This window comes from Amphiura filiformis, chromosome 8, assembly GCF_039555335.1.
Source record: "Amphiura filiformis chromosome 8, Afil_fr2py, whole genome shotgun sequence".
Lineage (NCBI taxonomy): Eukaryota > Metazoa > Echinodermata > Ophiuroidea > Amphilepidida > Amphiuridae > Amphiura > Amphiura filiformis.
Window position 1 is genome coordinate 9,191,445 of NC_092635.1, and position 19,042 is coordinate 9,210,486.

At 36.4% G+C, this 19,042-nt stretch overlaps 1 protein-coding gene across 1 annotated transcript; it reads left to right on the forward strand.

Annotated features, from left to right (window-relative positions):
• Nucleotides 1–6,485: 6,485 nt before the first annotated feature.
• On the forward strand, nt 6,486–17,973 carry LOC140158463 (uncharacterized). The gene is made up of 3 exons (XM_072181556.1): nt 6,486–6,608; nt 16,318–17,275; nt 17,492–17,973. Exons 1-3 carry the CDS (start codon nt 6,486–6,488, stop codon nt 17,971–17,973), a joined length of 1,563 nt encoding a protein of 520 aa, XP_072037657.1.
• Nucleotides 17,974–19,042: the final 1,069 nt, after the last annotated feature.

A 19,042-nucleotide genomic window follows, 5' to 3' on the forward strand; every position in this document is an offset into this window, starting at 1 on the left:
AAACCCATCCCTTAAGTGATAACATATATCAGCGTGTACATTATAAAATCAAACTTGTAAATTTGAATCAAATTCATCCAAGAATACCTATTCCATATTATGCAGAGTTTACATATTTGTTAATTATGAACTTACATTTCATTCTGCTATATTTGGACTTTTTGGAAAGCCGTTTGTTTGTACAAATGGTAAAAGGTTGAAATCCCTCTTAAGTTTAGATACGGAATATGTATGAGTAAGGCATCGATTTCAAATATTTTTAAAGTTAGATGCTGGTCAGACTATGTGCCCTTTGAATGTCCTATATAAAACACAAAAAAGCTATTAAGCTATTGTGTTAAAGCTGAATTTTAAATTCCATCGAATGTCATTGAATAAACACTAGTGTAAAACGATACCTTGAGGAAAATGGACGGAATTAAAGCTGTTTAAATTACAATAACTTTTATTTTGTTTCATTATTAACCTCATGGTTGCCTAATAATTGATGAGTATTCATGTTCTCAGGTGCCTTTATTATTATTTTCCTATCTTGCTTTTAATTGTTTGCATAATTGTAGGTTTATTCCATCTAGTAAAGATGTGACCCTCTTAAGTCCTTAGGAAACTGCATTGTAAAGTGAGTGAGCTGCACCAGGTGGGGTATCAATTTAAGTTATTTAGAATATGAACATTGAAGGAGACTTTAATTACGTTTAAAATAGAAAAAAAAAACATACGACTGATTATTTTGAAAAAGTAAAACAATACCTTATTCCATGTAAATTGGCATTAATATTTGTTAATTCTGACAGATGTGCCAAATTAGTAAGACATCAATATTTTGTTGGATTTTTACTACTAAAAACAATATTATTGATATGACAAAAATAGACCATAAAAGTAAATTCTGCGCAATGATCAATAAAATCCTTACTTAGATTTGTGGAGTAAATTTGATAAACATGCACTGGGCAATATCGATCCCTTCATAAACGCAATATTTTAACATAAGTATATATTAATTCAATTACTAGAAAGTTAATATTAACATAAACTATTAAAACCAAACTTAATTAAGATTTACTAATTTAGTATATTTCCTGGAGTTACGTAATTAATAACATAGTAAGACTCGTACGTCAACAAAGGGAACATGACACGTATTCTTAGTTTTAAAACAGTTTCTATGCACCCAGGAACACTGAAGAAAACATTTTAGCACGCTTAGGGCATAAATCGACATTTGGCGCGTGAAGATAATTCAAAATGACAAATTCACGTATTTCTATCTCTTTTAATCACCAACAGCATTTACTTCCCTGTTACAAATACCATGCCTACACACTTAAAATCGCTCGCAAGATACCCTCAAAATGTATCACCGCAGCTGTGACGGGAACAAGATTATGATGTGCATCTTATTAAAGAAATCCGTCGTGATCAACTTTCCTAAGGCTTCTAACTACTTGATGCAACCCATTTAAGATAATATTGAAATTCGTCAAAGCAATTCTTGTGTCATGATCCTTTTTGAATTGCTTTCAAAACTTGACAGCTAATAACCTCCTATATCAGATTGGTGATGTTTCAAAATAGATGCAGATTAAGGACAAACCTTTCGGGTCACTTTTATGTTACAAATTAAGTAGTTTTAATGTAATTTACGTCGTCAGCCATGCATCAAACGTGCTTAAGAAGGTCACCATATGAATTATATGACAATACAGATGACGTTACAACGCGTCCCGTAATTGACTTTGTTGACGTTGTGTTTGATTACTTAAATTACGATTTATATAGGTGAATTTTATTTGACATACATTATTTGTCGTTGAAAGGTTTTTATCTGTTTCAGTAATATGGGTCTTACGATTTATATGAACGCAGATTTTCATTGTGCAATGCAATGTTATGTTATGTCTTTTATTTCGTTATTGTGAACCAAAGCTTCTTTGCCATTCCCAAGGTAACATTGCCACTATGCCAAAATAAAATGTGTTAGTGCTGAGTCGACTTAAGAAACTAAAAAGGGATTTTAACAGTCCCATGCTGAAATATGTACTATAACCTGTCATGTGCAATAGGGTGCGACGATAAACATTTTTTCATGGATCGATTTGTGCTGCAATATCAGTAAGATCGGAGCATGTTTCCCCCCGGCAGACGATTTTTACGAATTCCATACCTATTGCTATTTCTTACTGTATACATCTTCTTCTTTTTTCTTTTTTTTTTTTGTTACTTTACTGACTCGAGAAAGGTATAGGCTATAGACAATTGTGATGCTCAACCAGAAATTGTGTTCTTTGTGCTGATTAGTATTAGTATTATACAAACTTAGGTTCCACGAAGTCTTGTGTAGACTTGGATACAATTGGCATAATAATCCTTTGCATAAGCACTTCTTGAGCAGATTGCAATTTCAAAAACGGTGTTGGTTTCATCATCTACTCACTTACTTCTCGTGCTCTTCCACTTACATTGACAGACGTGTTGTGACTGTTGTCATAAACTAGACTTCATTCTTTTGGGAAAGATGCGCACTTTTTGCTTACTCCAAATATCCTTCGTTGACGCTGGATCAGTATCACCTTGGTTACGCAAAACAAATGACTAGTACGTAGATCTAAAATCATATTAATAACACAGAACCTGGATATCGTCTGCCTTGGGGAGTATAGTACTAGGATTTTACCAATCACTATGAGATGTAAGAAAGGAAATTAGAAAGCGTACAACAAAATATAGGAACATGGATAATGATAAAAACATAAAATATGATGTTCCATAATATGGCTATCTGGACCCAAATGGCGCCAGTAGTTGTGATCAACGGTATATTTTCTGTTACTGATACGTTATAAATCATGCCTCTCTAAACGTAATGTTTTATGACGAATTTATACGTGTTATATTACACATAACTTATATTTTCGTCTTCCCAATATTTCAATCGAAGCGCTATTATGAAAATCTAAACAATCATTCAAAATCTGATTTTGCATTTTTGTAAAGAGTATAGGTCCGATAACATAGTATATAGTCTGTTGTAGCTATACGCTACATATTTGATAATACGCTTTATTAATTTTCTCTATTTTTGCAATTTTTATATAAAAATACTCTTTAATGTTAATGACTTTCCTAATCCTTATTCCAGAAAAATACCACACTATTTTTTAATTCAAGAAATAATATCTTGTTCTGACTAGCATTAACAATCAAATTTTAGTATCTTAACAAATTGAGGGGAAATGTTTTCTTTCAATAATTGTTATATTTCATGTCATTTTGATAATTGGTTATGAAAAAATGCGTTTTCCAAATATTAGAAACTTCACATTAGTCTTTGGGCTTGATTGTCATAGCATACGAAAAATTACCCAAAAACACATGTTTTGGCCCTCATTTCAACAAATTGTCCAAATATTATAATATGAGTTTCTTTGCCAATTAGAGATTTAGCTACCGTATGTCGTATCGGGCAAAACAGGTTAATAATTTTAATCCGAAAACAGTAGTAGCGTATTTTGCCTTTTTTGTACAGGGAGTCATCATCATCATCAGTCGGCTGCGGAGCAGGCGACTACAAGCTTTCTCCAACTAATGCGATCTTGGGCAAGCGAAACAATTTTGCTTGGCCGCAGCATCCCCTCAGCATCCCCCAAGAGGTGATGGACGTACTGTAAGTACAGTGTGCGAGGCCGTCCCGGTTTCCTCTTTCCATGTGGTGGAATATAAAGCGCATATTCTTTCACAGGCTCGCTATCTTCAGGACGCAGTATATGGCCGAGAAATTTGAGTTGATGAATCTTGACTCTGGCAACCAGTGGAGTGGTGTTGGTCAGGTTGTAGATGGTTTCATTTGGAATCCGATCCACACGCTTGATGTTTAACATGACTCTGTAGCAAGATGTTGCAAATGCATTGCTCTTGTTTTCCATGTCCTTGGTAATTACCCATGACTCGCACCCGTACAGAAAAGACAGTAACACACGTTGTCTGAAACAGCTTGATTTTTGTTTCGATTGGCAGGGACGGGCTTATAAAGTACGCATACTTTATTTATAGCTATAGGCCTATATAGTTTGATTTATAGTTTGGGGTAATGAATATAGCAATCAACGTCGATATGGGTTACAATGCAACCAGGCTAGCACACATGCAGTCAGTAATAATGAAAAACGGAGGTGATTGTAATTTCAGGCTCAAGTTGACAGCAGGCTCAAGTTGACAGCAACCTCACTCAAAGCAGCATCATAAAAGTGTTTCTTTTAAATTTCCTGATGTTCAAGAATTCTCCGTAATGGTCCCCTAAAGCAAGTTGATTCCCGGCATTTAAAAACTGACTTATCTAGGTCTTTTTGTCTTAAATATCTGAAGCAAGAAAGCTATGTTACATTTCAGAAACACGCCTATACTATCGAGGCTTCACACATAGATTTATTTATACCGGAAAAGCAGCATATGGGATTACTGTAGACTAGATAATGACTCCGCAATTACTTTCTAATTGTGAAATTTAATACTGACTTTGCTTTTCAAGATTAGTAAAGTATTACGGTGAATGATTAGACAGGGTGAAGGTAATTCTTCACATCCAACCTACTCCATTGGTTTAATTGTCTTAGAAAGGTAGCTCACTTAAAACACATGGCACTGTATATTGCCATAGCCATTGATAAATAGAATGTGATTGGAAACAGTAGTGTTACATTGACATTCTTGAATATTGTATAAGTGAAATACAATCACGTATTTCAGCCCAGTAGATCAAGCCTAATTTGAATTTAAACTTGTAAAGGTAATAAATTTACTGCACTTTGTGTTTTGTGCCAGTAATACAGAATAGAATGGAGGTTCTCGTGTTTATATTTGTAATGGGTATTTTCCAAGTAAAACATTTTTGTAACGTTAGGTCAAGTACACAAACACATTGTAAAACTGGTTATCAGTTCTACACTTTCGTTATTTGCCATTTCTAATACCATTTCGTCTATTCGCCCTTTGCACGAATCCGCCAGTTTGCTACCAAAACGAGGGCCTCCCTGCAAATGCATGCGCAAAAAGTTCATTTTTGTTTCTCGCGCTTTTCTAGCAAAGCGCCAGAAGGATTTTTCAAAGCGTGCGCGACAATTAAAGCACGCGTCTGATATGCGTAGGCGCATGCAATACGCACTTTGCGGTAGAATCTCGTTTTAAGATGACCGTGCGATCGGCGAATACCCATTTCGTCTACGTCCATTTGGTCTCATACACGCCACTTTCAAACTTCTACGTAGAGGTCACCAACATCTACCCTGTAAAGCTATAGCATTTAATTTACACCATACTTACAAAAATCCAAAGTATATTTTTTGAAACTATGATAAAAAAAACCAGCAAATATTTTCTTAAAATCTTCTTTATATTAAGTTCGTTATCTTAAGTTAAATAGTCATCTATTTTGGAGAAGCGATGTTATACATTGAACTATCAAAGTGTTGGTAATATCGTACCTGATTGTATAGCCTTTGTTCTCTACAGGTGAAAAGGAAGTAACTGAAATCTTCGCTACCGTATTTGCATAGTGGGCATGTGTCGTTCATGCCCTCGGTCAAACAGTAAATTCTACAATTTAAGGGTAGAGTGTTGAAAGCGCTTTAAATTTTTGGCTTATCCCCTAAAATCAGTTTTGTCAAGAAGGTAGTTTTCAAAGACAGGTGTTTGTTTAAACTTAATAATTATACTCAGACATAGAAAATGTGGTTTTGGTATTGTCATACCACGAAATTTCACACACATTTTCATAATATGTCTTTACTACATTTTGGCTCAGTGTGGATTGATCATGTTGATAGACGAGTCATTATTTTGTGGAATGGCGGTTCATATCACATTATTCGAGAGCAGATTTGGTCAACCCTAACCATTTAAAGCGAAGTTTGTTTTTACACACTATGTAGACAAAATGCAATGTATTTAAGAGTTGTCAAAATAAATCAGATAATGAAATAATACATTATTTTAAGTCTGTGCAAATACTACATCAAGTCTTTTATCCTGCCGTATATCATCGGCAACGTAATGTTTATTCTTATCACTGTTGTTCATCTCGTATTGATCACTAAATTGTGCCGCCTGAAAACTCCTTTTTCCTATGTACATTATTTAAACTGACATTTAACATTATTCAACTATATTTTTACGCCATAAAATTAGATTATTTCAATTTAATAACACAACTTCAGGACATATTATTTTATTACCCCAAGAAACACAAACATTAATTAAACTCTAGTCCGTTGAATCTGAGTTTTCCGTTTTAAATTTAAGCTTGCGACAGAGGCTGGTTTACTGGTCCGGTCATAGTTTTCATAATCAATGAACCAAAAATGAACAGACGCAGATATAAAGGCACATACATTTGTAGGGGCAACGATTTAATTTCTGCTTCTATTTGGACTCCCTTTATCATGTTTATAGATTAATACATTCAAATTTGTAGCTTATTTTTGGCGCACATGGCGGAAGAACACGTATATGATTACATAGAGAAACTGCAAGCTATTCTCAAGTATGCTATTGCGTATTCGCGCAAGATTCCCATTACATATCTTGGGTTTGTAAAACTATACGACCTGAAGGTGATGTAGCTATTTCATATTAAATATTGTATAATTACAGTAAATGTGGCCAAGCATTGTCATATATCGTGTTTCAAAGCCTCTGCCTGTGTAGCATACCTTTATTATGGAAATTCGATCAAATGTTTGAAGCAGCGGTGTTAAAAGCAATTTATTTTTAGTTCATAACATTTCAGGTTTATATTACTTTTATGATTATTTCTATTGAAAAGTTAACTTTGTAATAAAGAAGTTTTATGGACAGAAAATCGGTAAGAGGCTACCGTAAAATGGGGTAACTTTGGGCACTTTCCAGAGTTTTTAAACCACTGCTTCCAAACAAAACCAATTATATTTCTAATTAACTCTTTTTTATGACATTAGGGTTCCCTTCTACACCATGAAGTTGAAAAAGATTTGTTAATAATTTTGTAAGGGTGCCCTAGGGGTTAAAAATAGCCTGACCAAAGTTACCCCACATTTGGGGCAACTTTGGTCAGAGTATTACATTCCATGAAGAAAAAAAATCAAAAAAATGGGTCTTCGCTTATGGGCAAGTTTTTTTTTGTGATTTTTGACCCCTTGCAAAATTAATCAAGCACACATCCTTGCTCACAAATATCGATTTTTATTTTTTCTGAAAAAAATGTAAACAAATGCTCATTTTTGGTCCAAAATCCCGATTTTTTCATAAATTTCGAGGAAATTGGACATGAGCGACTATTATTTCTTCCAAACATATTTCTTAACAAATTGACACCAAATATGACTAAAAACAATATTGCTGTGCGAAAATATGACCATTTAGAAATATATATTTGACCGACCAAAGTTACCCCGGTGACCGAAGTTACCCCAATATTACGGTATGCAATATGCTATGCAATCAGCACTGGGGATGAGAATTTGAGCACGCCATTTGTAAATTTTATCCCCGTGGGGGGCCTTAACATTATCGCTCAGCGTATTAATTAATTAGACATATACATCAGGGTTTTTTATTATAATATATCTGGTTGTTGATGGACAATTTTAGTAGTAGTAGTAGTAGTAGTAGTAGTAGTAGTAGTAGTAGTAGTAGTAGTAGTAGTAGTAGTAGTAGTAGTAGTAGTAGTAGTAGTAGTAGTAGTAGTAGTAGTAGTAGTAATAGTAGTAGTAGCAGTAGCAGTAGCAGTAGCTGTAGCAGTAGCAGCAGCAGCAGTAGTAGTATTAGTAGTATAATTGGTATTGGGTTGTGGTTGTTTGCTGTTGTTGTATATAATATGTAAATCATTCATGAAATTCGACACTGGAAGAGGGAAAGAAGCCAAAAGCGTCAGTGGCTATTGTGTAAACTATCTACGTCCTACAAGAGATAGTATGTTATCGATTCCATTGGCCTCAATGCCTCTAGTAATAAAACCAAGAGTCTAACACTCACCTGAGTGTGACCTTGTAATCTTATCCACATCCAACTAATTAGTGTACTTGTAGTTGCTAAAGCTATTAATCCAGTAGTATTAATTACGAGTGGGTAATTGTGTCTTTAGAGAGGACGGAAAAGGTTCAGCCCAGGGCCACCATACTTGTACCAAGTCTGAGAATAAAGCCTTACCATTAGCGGATAAAGGAACTTAAATTAAACTCCTTACTTTGGAAACACGAACAAATAAGATGTAGCCTAATTATGGTCGGGAAATTATATAATTATATATCATATATTCTATAGCCTGCAAAGCTCCTCTCAACAACAGCAACGGAATCAGAGGACTCATGGGTAAATTGTTCAAGCCGTAAAGAACAGGCTGACCTGCAAGAAATACTTCTTCTCAGAGTGAGTCATAAGCATAGTCATAAATGAATATTCTGACATTTACTGAAAAGTTAGAGAAAATTAATTTAAAACATAAAAAGTTGTCCCAGAAAAAATTACCGAGTGAATAAAATTGAATGCAAGTCGAGAAATAGATATCAGAATCAAACAATTTAAAATGTAACGCATAGCCTATTTTATTGTTGATCACATTCGAAAAATTTATATGATTCGATTGACTGGTTGCAAAGAAATTAACGATTACATAATGCGCGCATCAATGCAGTTCATTCCAAGTTTGATCAACAGGCACCTTTACCATACTCGCTCACCGCTTCCTAACGTTTGTGTATCTCATTAAATTTAGTTCACATAATATGTTTTATAATTCGACGGTGTTATGCTATTCATGCTTTCACTGCTTTGTCCGAGAAAATTTTGATTTCTGCAATTGGTAGCTTTCCAAATTTAATTCTTTAGGTTGTGCCAATATGTTATATTTTAACTTTCCAAAGAACATTTGAGCCACGAATTACAATGATCAAGTGCTTACAGCTTCACGTGTAATTTTAGATACCATGCGACATTAATGTTGAAGTTTTAAACTTTGCATTACAATTTCTTGGAAATATTCCAAAACATTAACGTGTGTGAGAAAGATTTTTAACCAGCTGGAATTCTGTATGCAATAATTCTTTATGCAACATTTATATCAACATTAACAAAAAAAGATATTTACAAGTACTGAGCATTATCTTACATGCAAGCTTTCATTAATATCGTGCAGATTTTCAAATTTGAACACAACCTAATTAAATGTTTTGCAAGAACGATTATTTTAAAAAGAACGAAAATGATTTCACCGAACAAAATATGAAGCCGATTGACAGTTAACCACTAGTGCGCATTGTGTTGAATGATCTTTCTTTCAAACTTGGAATGAAGTGAATTGACGCATGCGTTATGTAAACGCTCATTTCTTCGCAATCAGTCAACCGATTCCAGTAAATTTAGCATAATAAGATGCAGAGTAAATGCCTTTGTAATAGTAGGATGGGCTACACGCAGACTTTTAGATTTTAGATTCTGATGTCTATTTCTCGACTTACGTCCAAATTCATCTGCCCGGTAATTTTTTTCTGGGACACCCTGTATGTGATAAACTTTTTTCGTAAATAGGGAAAAAATCGCATAATACGCTTTTTTCACCCTTTTACAAAAGGGCATATATACATAATGGCGTATCATACGATCGCAAATGCGGCTATAGGTCATGCTCTGCTCCGACCTTCCTTAAGTGTAGATTAATTTCCATTTCTGGGTCTTTCTAACTGATTCACCTTTATTCTCCTGTCCTCAATTTTATTTTCTTTCTTTCTATTTTCTCTCTCTCTTGAAGGAAATAAGTAAGATTAGGTTTACTATCAACAAACACAAGAAGTGTAGCTCGATCGGTTCTAATTCCCAATATGATAAGACAATAGGATATGGGTCAAAGAGAAAGGAGAAACAAAATATTTAAAAAGGAGCGTTGTTGGACTTTTAATATTATGAATTTTAGCTAATTTGTAGGTTGGACATCCCGCCTATTATTTCAGGCGCACCACTGATGACAGGGTAACAAAGACATTTAAGTTTAATACATATGAGTTTACAAATCAGTCTTTCTGCAATAAACACACAACAATATCATAAAATGTAATTCTAACTGATTCACCTTTATTCTCCTGTCCTCAATTTTATTTTATTTCTTTCTATTTTCTCTCTCACTTGAAGGAAATAAGTAAGATTAGGTTTACTATCAACAAACACAAGAAGTGTAGCTCGATCGGTTCTAATTCCCAATATGATAAGACAATAGGATATGGGTCAAAGAGAAAGGAGAAACAAAATATTTAAAAAGGGAGCGTTGTTGGACTTTTAATATTATGAATTTTAGCTAATTTGTAGGTTGGACATCCCGCCTATTATTTCAGGCGCACCACTGATGACAGGGTAACAAAGACATTTAAGTTTAATACATATGAGTTTACAAATCAGTCTTTCTGCAATAAACACACATCAATATATCATAAAATATAAGTTCCACTTCGTTGACTAAACGTCCAAAGTGTCAAAACAGTAAAAACTGTGACTGTGCAATAGGTTACAATAATGAGAGGTGCACATCCATATAATCCGATAAGGCAGCTCACTAGTCCAGATCGATCCGGGAAATCGATCCGAGTTGGAATAACAAATACAATAAAAAGTAAACATTATAAAATTAAGAGCACATCAAAATTAGCGGCAGCTCAATTAGCGTATATTCAAAAATATATACAAAGAATTGCATTCTAGTTTAATAGAATGCAATTCTTTGTATATGCTTAAAAGCATTATATTTCACAGCCATAACCATGATGACAGTGTCTCCTGATTTAACTTGTAGTTTAATAAAGTCACTCGGTATAAAAGTCAAAAACGTCAATTTGGTGACCACTCTCTGGCTAGTAAAGGCCCGGTCACACTATGACGAATAAGGGTGAACGGCAAGCGACGTTAAAGCCCGGTCACACTATGACGGACGATAAGCAACGAACGTGAAAATCACAAAATGTTGACGGCAAAAAGCGACGTCAAAAAGAGGAAAAACAAGATTCGCTGACGAGTGGGAACGACCTTCAGCGACAACACGACGGCAAGGGACGAAAGGCTGCGGCAGGAAACGGTGACTTGCGACCAAAAAAACCGGACGTTGTCTGGGCGGCGCAGTGACGATGTCTCGATGATGAGCCCAACAACAAGCAACGAGGTCGGACGGCTGGCAGCGGATTTGTTTGCGGCAAAAAGGAACGGCAGCTGACGGTGGATTGCGGCGATGATGACGTGACTCAGTGGCCGACATCAAAGCAAGGGTGGTGTGTGCTTTGGGTCGTATAGTCCATTTTTGGCGTTTCCACTCTTCACAACGTTCTGATCATCCACTCAAAAATATCAATATCAATGATAATCAAAAATATTAACATCAATATGAACAATAATCAAAAATATTAACATTAACATATCAATATCAATATCAATAATTATCAGAAATATTAATATTTTTATATGAACTTCAAAATTGCATCGTGCCGGACAGTCTATTTAACAAGAGTACCAGACTGCACTTGACACACAGTATTATCAATTATGTACATCATTCCTGTAAATCATTATGCTATTTTAATGAACGATGTATAATAGTTCTCCAGACAAGACAATGACGTCTTTGGACTGCTCCATATGTGACACGATCTGGTCCATGGAGGCCAAAATTTGAAATTGAGATAAAGCCAAAAATATGGATTAAAAACAATAAAATACATAAGAAAATACAAGAGAGAGACAAGCTTAAATCTAGTCAACCAGATAAACATCTGGTTGACTAGATTTAATCTTGTCTCTCGTTTACGATTCCCAGATGATTGAGAGTACTCACAACAAAATAAGAAAATACACATCACAAAAGTTCATAATTTTAGAAGCAAGCATGCGAGCCCTTTGGTGTTTAGCCTAATGCTGGTAATAATTATAGCACTGTATCTAAATTTTCAAACATCCCTCTTTTAGCCTCTATGGACCAGATTGTGTCATATACACTCTATGGAAGACACGAACTTAATCTCCTACACAGGGGGTGTGAATTTCAAATGAAGTGATATAATTCACACTCCCTTTGTGAAAGATTAGGTGATGTCTTCTATATGGGATGTATGGATTTCAACTGGAATGGCACATTCTCCAGGCCTGGTGGACACGTTAAAGACGTATATTACTTAGTGAACACGACCAGATGTGACTATACCGAACAGACAAACAAGACGTGGACAACCAAATGTCACTGCTACTTTTCTCAAATCCCAAACTATTCGGTGCGCCAGAAAGAAAACAGACTCCAAGCGATATACACGAGAACGTTTCCCTATAACACTACCCATACGATCTATATGTTAAAGTTTCTTTATATCTATTGGCAAATCAATAACAGATTTCGAGTTTCAACTTAAACTATACCAAATACCTTGTAAAGAACATTCCCTGATAGTATCAATATCTGCCTATATTTCGTAATCCAACTGAATTGAAAGCTATCTTCACTGTGGAGACCTATTAGTGCCCGGACATTAGTTAATGAACGCGTGAGCAAACCGTAAGACAAAATCGACTGCGTTCTTCACCTTAATTGGTGCTGTATACGTATTTAATGATAATTTGCATGAAGTATAAGAATCGTGGCTCCGTGAAACTCATCGAATAATTTGGTGGGGAGGGTTGGAAATGAATGCTTCATGTTTAAAATCCTTTCACGCCCCTCTTTATGAACCCGACACTTTTTGATCCCCTCTTAAAAGACCTAAATTTGTTTGACCCCCTCATATTAAATTCCTCAACAAAAGTTTTGAAAGTCTTCAAGCATCTATATCTCAAATTATTTGTGACATATTCATACCGTGTTCCATATCAATGGAAAGCTACCTTATTCTCCTTTACAATTACACCACATTTCCTATGTCACAAATCATAGGTCACAGAAAAATGATGTGATTGAATTTTGTAATCCATGCATCCATCTTAATATAGGGTCCGCAACTTATAAGTTCCCCCTAAATACTTTTTAAACTAAATCGCAAAATATTTGACGAAATGCAAAGGTGTAAAATGGTATGGATAGTCTTATTTGTTTTACACATATGGTCCAAATTATAGCGTCACACGTCATTGCGTTTGGTCACAATGGTTCATTATGTAAAAAAAAGAGACCGTTTTTAACAGTGTTAAAAGTTACATCTGAGTCCATAGGAGGCAATTAACTCTAAAACAATACAGTAGGCCAGGAATATTCATGTGTTTGTTAAAGAAAACTTAATCTTTGTTTTTCTTCTTTTTCAAAAAGCAAAGCAGGTGTTTAATTCTTTTCTCTTTAATGATAAATGGTTGAGTTGGGCGGGATATGTACTGCGGTGAGAATAGACCATACATCGCCAGTAGTTCATCACATGCAGTGACATGTGAAAAGTAATTTTTTAAATGCCACGTTTGCCCGATTTCCTTCGCGGTCGACCAATAGGTTTGCTGGATGAAAATATACCAGTGAAAGAAATTGCTCGTCGTATGGGAGTTGCGTCCAATGCGATTCGAAAATTGAGAACAAAATTTCAGGTAAAAGGAGAAGTGAAAAATCAGCAGAGATCACCTCGTGGGCGTGTCACGTCTGTTCGTCAGGACATGTCAATAGTGAATTTGGCTGAAACCAGCAACAGATCCGGACTTTAATAAACAGCACGCGCCGACGTTGCAATGCACTTGAGGACACATTACCTACTGACCATCTAGACTTTTAAGTTTTATTTCCATTACAAACACATGAACAGACCTGACATACTGTATTGTTTGAAAATTGACTCCAATGGACCAAGGTGTAACTTTTACCTAATGAATCATTGTGACCGAACGCAATTATGTGTGACACTACAAATTGGTCCAGATTTGTGAAACAAGTAAGGTTACTTATATTAACTTGTTACAACTTTACATTTCGATCAATAGTTTTCGATATCTTTCAAAAAGCATTAGGGGGAACTTATAAGTTGAGCACCCCATATTAATTGATACACTTTTCATGACGCATAAATAATTGTTATCAAAAAATCCATAAAAAATTACTTATAAAAATCACCTTAAATTTGTATTTTCACCCATAAATTTAATTCATTGAATTAAGTTATGATTTTTTTCATTGATATTTAATATCCATTTGTCATGTGTTCTGCACACCAAGTATGACATTTCTGATCCTTTGCTAAAGTTCTTACATCCCCATCTAACTTTTGACCCACCTTTTTATACACCCAAAACCTTTTAACCCCCCTTCCCCCTATTCAGAACTCCAGAAAAATGCATGACCCTCTCTACATATTTCCCAGCCCCCAGGTATTTCTGAACACTAACTAAGTTAGATATAATTATTATTAACATGCGCTTGGCTCTGGTAATACCTGCTTGGAACAAGTCTCTCACTGCTTTGGGGTTTTTAGTGTCATAAAGTTTAGTGAAGCAAACTGTACGAAGCAACTTGTGAAGAAGAAGTCGAAGCAATCGCAGCCATGAAGACCAACAAGACAATTAAGGGAATAGGGGATAGCAGGATTGATGTGATTATCGAATTCTGTATGGGCGTATTCTTAACCCTGATACTGATCCTTTACTGAGAAGCAATCAGCTGTGCTCAGCAAATACATATGAGGATGATCATGGAAGGCTTCAAGGAGTACCAACTTCCCTTTACGGAATACCAAAGGTTGTGGTCAATGCCATCCATGCTCTTCAAGGACTGAGGATGTGTTGGCGCCATTCCTGTTCATTGTTCTGATGGACTACCTTCTGAAGAAATCCACTTCTGGAATTGACGCTGGAATTGCTACCTACCCACGTCGCGGCAGTCAATGAGGTATCCTGCTAGGATGTTGAATGACCTGGATTTTGCTAAAGGTATTGCCTTGTTGCAGTCTGCCATATCACGGGCCCAGTCACAGCACACTAGGACTGACACTGTAGTAGTGCAGCAGATGTAGGTCTTGTCATCAGTGCAGCAAAGTCATTATATGTGACTGCAAACTGCAACGCCCAGCCAGAACTTGAAGTTTGGAAGTCAACCATGTCACAGACTTCAAGTACTTGGATTCTAAGATGGGCTCTAGTGTTGGTGGAACTTCTTTTGCAGAAGCCCATCCCTGCCAATGAAACAAAAATCAAGCTGTTTGTGTTACTGTCTGACTGTAAGGGTGCGATTCCCTACCCTGACCAACCGCCTTGAGGCTTATCAGCGTTTCGCCGCCAGGTTTATCTTGCAGTCCTGGAATCTCACCCACGAGGACCATCTCTAGACTTTCCCGTGCTCTCCAAACGCAGGGACTATGCTACTATCTGTCATCTGTATAAGACCCTACTATCGTCTTTCCTCCTCTCCTAAACCTTACAACCCTTACCCCCCCCGGCATTCACTCCCGTGCCATCGTTTTATATTATCCTGTCTGTCATCTGACCTTGTGTCAAAATCCTTCTATTCTTATGCTCCGACACTCTGGAACTACCTCCCTGAGGACATTTGTTTAGTGTTTGTTTTTTCTGTGTTTTTGGATTATTTGTTCTTTTTATTTTTGCTGTTTTTGTTGTTGTTGTGTTGTTATTGTTGTTTGGGTTTTTTTTTACCTCCCTTTGATTTATTGCTTTTGCAATATTGGGCTGTGCGAGGCCTAAGGGCCGAATGGTATAAATAAAAAAATATAATCACTAAGGACATAGAAAACAAGATCAATGCCTTTGCAACATCTTGCTACAGAGTGGATTTGGATTCCAAATGATATCTACAATCTGATCAACACCACCACATTGGTTGCCAGAGTCAAGACCCATCAGCTCAAATTTCTTGGCCATATACTACTTTTTACAGACGACGAGCCTGTGAAAGAATATGCAGTTTACATGGGAAGAGGAAAGCCACCACATGGGAAGAAGAAATCGCGCACACTGTACTGCACAGTATGTCAAGCACCTCCTGGAAGATATTGAAGGAATAAATTGATGAATGTTTTCAGTCATCCAGTTGTATATAGTATATGAAGTTTGGAATTAAATCAAAATACTGGACTTACTATTATTAGCAAAGCTACGTTGCGTGTGATACCATCAAACTTCATCAGGCAACTGATCCGCTGGACTGGTCATATGATAAGGTGCTTGCTAAAGGCTTGAATTTCGCTGTTGTACCAGAACGTGTACCGGTTGCAGAATTCATCACCGTTACCGAGTCGGTGATACAACAAGCTCAATTAAATTCATCAGATGCGGAGACTTTGAGAAATAAAAATCTGTAATACGCTATGCAATACAAAACTACCGGAATCTAATATCACCAAGGATCAACAAAAAGCTTTAGCGGAGTTAGCCAAGGATGATAATAGTGTAGTGGTACCCGCTGACAAAGGTAAAAGTGTAGTTGTATTGAACAAACCTGATTACGATAGCAAATGTAAAGACCTACTTAAAGACGAGAAAACGTACAAACCTGTAGGCTACAATCCCACCAGTGGCTACAGAAAGAAAGTTACTGATTTTACAACTAAGTTAACCACTGAGGGTACTTTCAACGTTATTCAAAAGAGGAAACTAGATGCCCCCCCCTCGGAGCCAAGTGTGCCTGCCTTTTATGGGCTCCCAAAGATTCACAAAGCCGAACCAATACCTGTCAGGCCAATCGTGAGTAGTATTGGGTCCATAACATACAATCTTGCCAAGTACGCGGCTGAAATACTCGGTCCCTTAGTCGGAAAGTCACCGCACAACATTAAAAATACGCAGGATTTTGTCAATCAAATCAAAGGCATTAAGCTTCGTGAAAGTGAGACCATAACTTCTTATGATGTAAGTGCACTCTTCATCTGTATTCCACCAGACTTTGCTATCAAAGTAGTGACAGAGTGCCTCAAAAATGATACCACTTTACATGAACGTACTGATCTTAGCGTAGATCAAATTGTGGAACTTGTAGTAGACATTTGTTTGAAAACAACTTATTGTTCATACCAAGGCAAATATTACAAGCAGCAACATGGGTGTGCTATGGGCTCCCCAGTTTCACCTATAGTTGTTAATTTGTGCATGGAAAGTTTTGAACAAGATGCATTACGTTTGTACACGGATACACCCCCACGCCTCTGGCTTCGTTTTGTCAACGACACTTTCGTTGTTTTAGAGCGAAGTGAGTTGGAAATCTTCTTTCACCACATCAATGATACAGATGAGAACATCCAGTTCACCCAAGAACTTTGCAAAGACAGCTCCCTTGCATTTCTTGACTGTTTAATCACCGTGAAAGGTGACGGCTCCCTATCATCCAATGTATAATTATAGGAAACCCACACACACAGACCATTATCTACAATTTGGGTCTCACCATCCTCTCATACACAAGATAGGAGTCATACGAACTCTCCAGTATCATAAGTGAAACTGAATAAGTCCCGGAGGAGAAAGACCACATTGAAAAAGTCACTTAAAAATTGTGGCTACCCGAACTGGGCATTCTTGAAAGCCAACAAGAAGAAAAGCCAGGATAACCAACAAACCAACGGGGGTGGTAGACCTACTAAAGCGCGGGCTACCCTACCGTTCCTCTCGGGAACCTCGGAACGCGTCAAGAAACATCTGAAAGCGTACGGGATTGCAGCCTCGTTTAAACCAGGAAATACCCTTCGTGGAAAACGTGTTCATGTCAAGGACAAACAACCCAAAGAGAAATCCTCTAATCTTGTGTATGGACTTGTGTGTGCTGGCAAAGACTGCACTGAATCCTATGTGGGTGAAACCAAACAAGCCCTAAAATCCAGAGTAAAACAACATAGGCGGCCGAGCACCAACGAAGCCCAAAACTCCGCAGTTTATTTACATCTCAAAGAATGTGGTCATTCTATAAACATCGAGGATGCAACCATTTTAGACAAGGGAGGAACAGTGGCACCGCCGAAACTTCAAAGAGGCTATTTGGGAGAGAGTAGAATCACCATCACTCAATAAAAGGGGAGGCCTACGATACAACCTATCTCACGCATGGGACAGAGCCATCAAGCGATCCCTAGCCGTCTGTCACATGACCAGTCCAGCGGGTCAGTTGCCTGATGAAGTGTGATGGTATCACACGCAACGTAGCTTTGCTAATAATAGTAAGTCCAGTATTTTGATTTAATTCCAAACTTCATATTGAAGGAATGCTGCAGCCGAACAAATTTTTTTTTTGCTAGCCCAAGAGTTGGAGAAAGCTTGTAGTCGCCTGCTCCGCAGCCAACTGATAATGACGGGGGAAAATCCGGTCCATGCCGACGCTTTCTGTGTTGTGAAGAGTCAATAGGTATGGCCTATGCACAATAAATACAACGGCATGTTGCACTGACCTTTGAAATATTTTACCAGTATGGTTAAAAGGTGGATGTTTGTAAGGTTATCTTGTTTTTGTTTGTACAACTTGCCGATTACGTCTGTATGGACATTCAGTATGTGAACGTATTTGAAGTTTAAAAGGGTTAATGTTACAAAATTTACTTTAAAGTGATAATATATATCAGCGTGTACATTATAAAATCAAACTTGTAAATTTGAATCAAATTCATCCAAGAATACCTATTCCATATTATGCAGAGTTTACATATTTGGTAATTATGAAGTTACATTTCATTCTGCTATATTTGGACTTTTTGGAAAGCCGTTTGTTTGTACAAATGGTAAAAGGTTGAAATCCCTCTTAAGTTTAGATACGGAATATGTATGAGTAAGGCATCGATTTCAAATATTTTTAAAGTTAGATGCTGGTCAGACTATGTGCCCTTTGAATGTCCTATATAAAACACAAAAAAGCTATTAAGCTATTGTGTTAAAGCTGAATTTTAAATTCCATCGAATGTCATTGAATAAACACTAGTGTTGAGGAAAATGGACGGAATTAAAGCTGTTTAAATTACAATAACTTGAGTTTTATTTTGTTTAATTATTCACATCATGGTTGCCTAATAATTGATCAGTATTCATGTTCTCAGGTGCCTTTATTATTATTTTTCTATCTTGCTTTTAATTGTTTGCATAATTGTAGGTT